Source organism: Galeopterus variegatus, unplaced genomic scaffold (assembly GCF_000696425.1).
Source record: "Galeopterus variegatus unplaced genomic scaffold, G_variegatus-3.0.2 Scaffold1731, whole genome shotgun sequence".
Taxonomy (NCBI): Eukaryota; Metazoa; Chordata; class Mammalia; order Dermoptera; family Cynocephalidae; genus Galeopterus; species Galeopterus variegatus.
This window is the reverse complement of record NW_007727842.1, coordinates 312,545-315,957: the sequence shown is the minus strand read 5'-3', so window position 1 is coordinate 315,957 and position 3,413 is coordinate 312,545. Positions and strand designations below refer to the sequence as shown.

Genomic DNA, 3,413 nt, shown 5'->3' with positions numbered 1-3,413 from the left:
CGCTCGGAGCCGCTCTGCGTCCCCGCTCTGTGCCCGGGCGGCGGCCCCGAGTGCGCACGCGCCTCCCCGGCTCCCTCCCGCCGCGGCCCGCGAGCGTCTCGGGGCCACAACACCGTGTCTGCGCTTCTTACAGAGACGTGCCGTTCCGAGTACTTATTTAAAAGGAAAAGTCAGCAATGATTATAACAACTTTCGTCCCCCTCCTCCAGTGAAAAAGGAAAAGGCTGACAGAGAAAGGCGTCTGCACCCCAGCGAGGTGCCCGGGGAAGCCCGTCTGCGGGTCCGGATGCTCCCGGCCTCCTCAGACCTCGACGTCGTTACCAAGCGAACTCCGGGCCTCCCTCCGGCTTTGTGGCTTCGTTTGCCACCTCAGCTAAATGACGCTAACCGTCGTCCCCACCATAATCGGAGTATCGATCCTCTTCTGAGTCTCGGGACGAGCCAACCTTGCTTTCAGAATCACATTGTCCCTGAAGCTGGAGAAAAATGGCCTAGTTGTCAACACTCGCTCATCCGCAAAGGTCACTTTTTCCGCAGAATTGGGAATTAAATTGCCTCTTCCTAACCAGACATCACTCATGGGCCGGCGCTGGGATCGTTCCTGCGTTTTCCTCCATCTCTGTGAACCTTCCTACTTCTCACTTTGTGTCTCTGTCAGGAAGGCCAGGCCAGTAAGCAGGAGAGGGGAAAAGGCAAGAGCTCCTGGAGTCACTGGCCTGCCACTGCTGCTCTGCTTCCCCTTAATCGTCCTTTAGCGCCAAGACCCTCTTCCCCAATTCCCCTAACACGCCTTTAGTACAGACCTCCTTGGGTCTGAATTCTCTGCTTTCCAGTTTTACACCGTGAACTTCTTCAAGATGGGACCCAGGAATATAAATATTTAGAGGATGGTTACCAAGGGCACTACACACCAAGCAAATGCTTTTAAAAGAATATTGTTAATGATGGTTGAAAATTTCTTTCAATTCCTACTTGCTAATCCAGGAATTTATTTTTTACATCTCAGTGTCGTTCTACTCCCCCCAAATACAGCACCTGTTTAAAAATATTAAGATTTGCTTTGTCTCATAAATAAAAAGTCATGATTTATTTTTTGGTCAGGACTCTAGAGCCAAGGCTTCCCAGTATTAATTGTGTGTAGGGATTGTGTGTGTGTACGTACTTTTAACCTGTTATTGCATCACAAAAACAAGAGCAGGATGTAATATCACTTTTTTGTCAGGAATGGTTGACTTAAAAGAAACGACTGTGAGCATAGAGAAGTCACTTTAGGGGAGGGGTCCGGGAAGTACCTCGCAGAGAAAGGCAACTGTTCCCCAGAACAGCTGTGGGCACTGATTGGCAATGGAATTGCTTGGCACCAGTACAACTCCATGCAGCAAGAGGGATTGATTTATTTAACAACTGTTAATGATTCTCCCAAGCAACTCCCCAGGATGCCACCAGCATTTCAGGAAATCATCTCCCAGTCCTAGAAGTAGGCACCAACCAACCCTAAACTGAAGGGAAGTCTCTGGCTGCCCACACAATACGATGTCAGTGGACCACACGACTTCAAATGCCCCCAAATAACTTCCTCCACAGCTGCCTCAGCAATGCCTTCCTGTGCTTGAAATGCTCCCTGAGGAAGTTATCAGGTCCTAAAGCAGGAAAGTCAAGAATTTCTGGAAGGCCACCATTAAAATAGACTAGTTGCCTGGGCCATTCAATGCGGGCCATCCAACACTGTCCTGTTAACTAAATGTATCAGATTGGCTAGTTGATACCCATAGACCAGCATTTCTAAAATGAAATGTCTATATAACTGGTGGCTGCTTTGATACTTGAATTAGGTGGTATTTGAGTAACATTAACTTTAAACATTAATTTTAAAGGTCAGGTTCTTTTTTTTTTTTTTTTTTTGTAATACACATAACTAGCATACCAAACCTGTAGCATCACAAATATAATTACTTAGGGTAAGTCTGAGTTTTTAAAAAGTCAATTTAAGTAGAAATCATAATACACAAAAATAATAGGATAGCAAAAATAGTTGTGACTTTTATAATAGATGAAGTAAAGTCAGTAGAGTACATGAAGAAACCAGTTTTTACTCTTTCAACTTATTCTCTAAGAATCTCTGTCAGAACATAAAAAGAATTCCATTTTAACGTTCTGTTAAAAATTAGTGGGTTTTGACTAAGTCTGAGACAAGACAGAGCCTCTTGTCTGGATGCAATAGCAGAAGGAGCAAGGACAGTAGAGATACTGGGTGGCAGGACAGGCTCACAGGGAAGGTGGGCCCAGGACACTTGGGCACCCAGGCTGGGTCCCTGGCAGAGAAGGACAATCTGAGAACTTATTGCTTTTTCCACAAGAAGCAGAATTCAACAGCTCACTGATACCACGGATGAAAATGTGGGTAGTACAACAGAAATTCCAATTCCCATAATCCTCTTTGAGGCCTGTATCCAAAATGACTTGGAGAGAGACGTAAAAAACTGTTCATGATGCTTTAAGGAAGACTGTTTATCTTATCAGAACAGCCCAACTTTTCACCTGATTATAAATTAGGGAATACATGTATACCAACTGCAAACTTACACATGCCACCAACCCTCCACTGCCATGCAGAGTTACCTGGAAGCCCACTTACTGACTCTCCCCCAATGACCACTGTTGGATGACAAGTGAAGAGATTGTTACATTCATTAGGAAGTTTTTCCCTCGTCGACTGTAGTTCATCAGGGTTTCAAGTGCTTGTTTTTAGGTCTCACACCTAGGGAGAAGAGATGGCCAAAGTGCTTGTGGTAAGCATAGCCTACCATGGTATGAATAAATGAAATTTACTTACATTCCAAACGCTTTTATTAAATCAATAGTTCCCAGCCTTTACGTATACACCACCCCCACCTCTGCCATCACCACGACCTCCTCGCAGATATATTTTTTCAGGGCTGCTGTGGAGTGGCAAGTATCTCTGTTGGATTTCTCCCTCCTGTTACCTCTGCATCCTACCTTCATTACTGTTAGGAGACAGAGAATGAATTAACAAGATGGGTGACAGGAGGGAGGAAGCGGAAATGGAAAAGGTTTTGCGATTCCTTAGATGGCCTCAGACTCTGGAAGGTATGAAAATAGATGAGGATCATGATTAAGATGAAGGCAGGAAATGGATATAAAGTAATGGTTTAGGATGGGACTTACATGATTTTTTATAATTTGGAGGTGCCTGAGAAAAATCACCAAAACACTAAATTTGGCGTGCCTATAAAAAGAAGTGACAGAAATAAATACCAACCATTTTCACAATAATAGAAATCTAACAAAATTCCTTTTCTGGTGTTGTCCCCCCCCCCCCCCCATTCAAAAGGCACTTTGAAACTGCTGTCAAAAGTGACTGTGATAACAGACAATACCAGTACGATGGAAAG

The 3,413-nt window shown here is 44.5% G+C and overlaps 1 protein-coding gene across 1 annotated transcript in view; it reads right to left on the bottom strand.

Moving 5' to 3' along the window:
- Positions 1–383: 383 nt before the first annotated feature.
- LOC103595268 (chromosome unknown open reading frame, human C4orf51) overlaps positions 384–3,413 on the bottom strand; it is a 25,916-nt gene continuing 22,886 nt past the window's right edge. Inside the window, 4 exon segments of the mRNA XM_008578631.1 lie at positions 384–476; positions 2,686–2,741; positions 2,744–2,758; positions 3,187–3,247. Of these exon segments, the coding sequence (XP_008576853.1) occupies positions 384–476; positions 2,686–2,741; positions 2,744–2,758; positions 3,187–3,247 (225 nt within the window).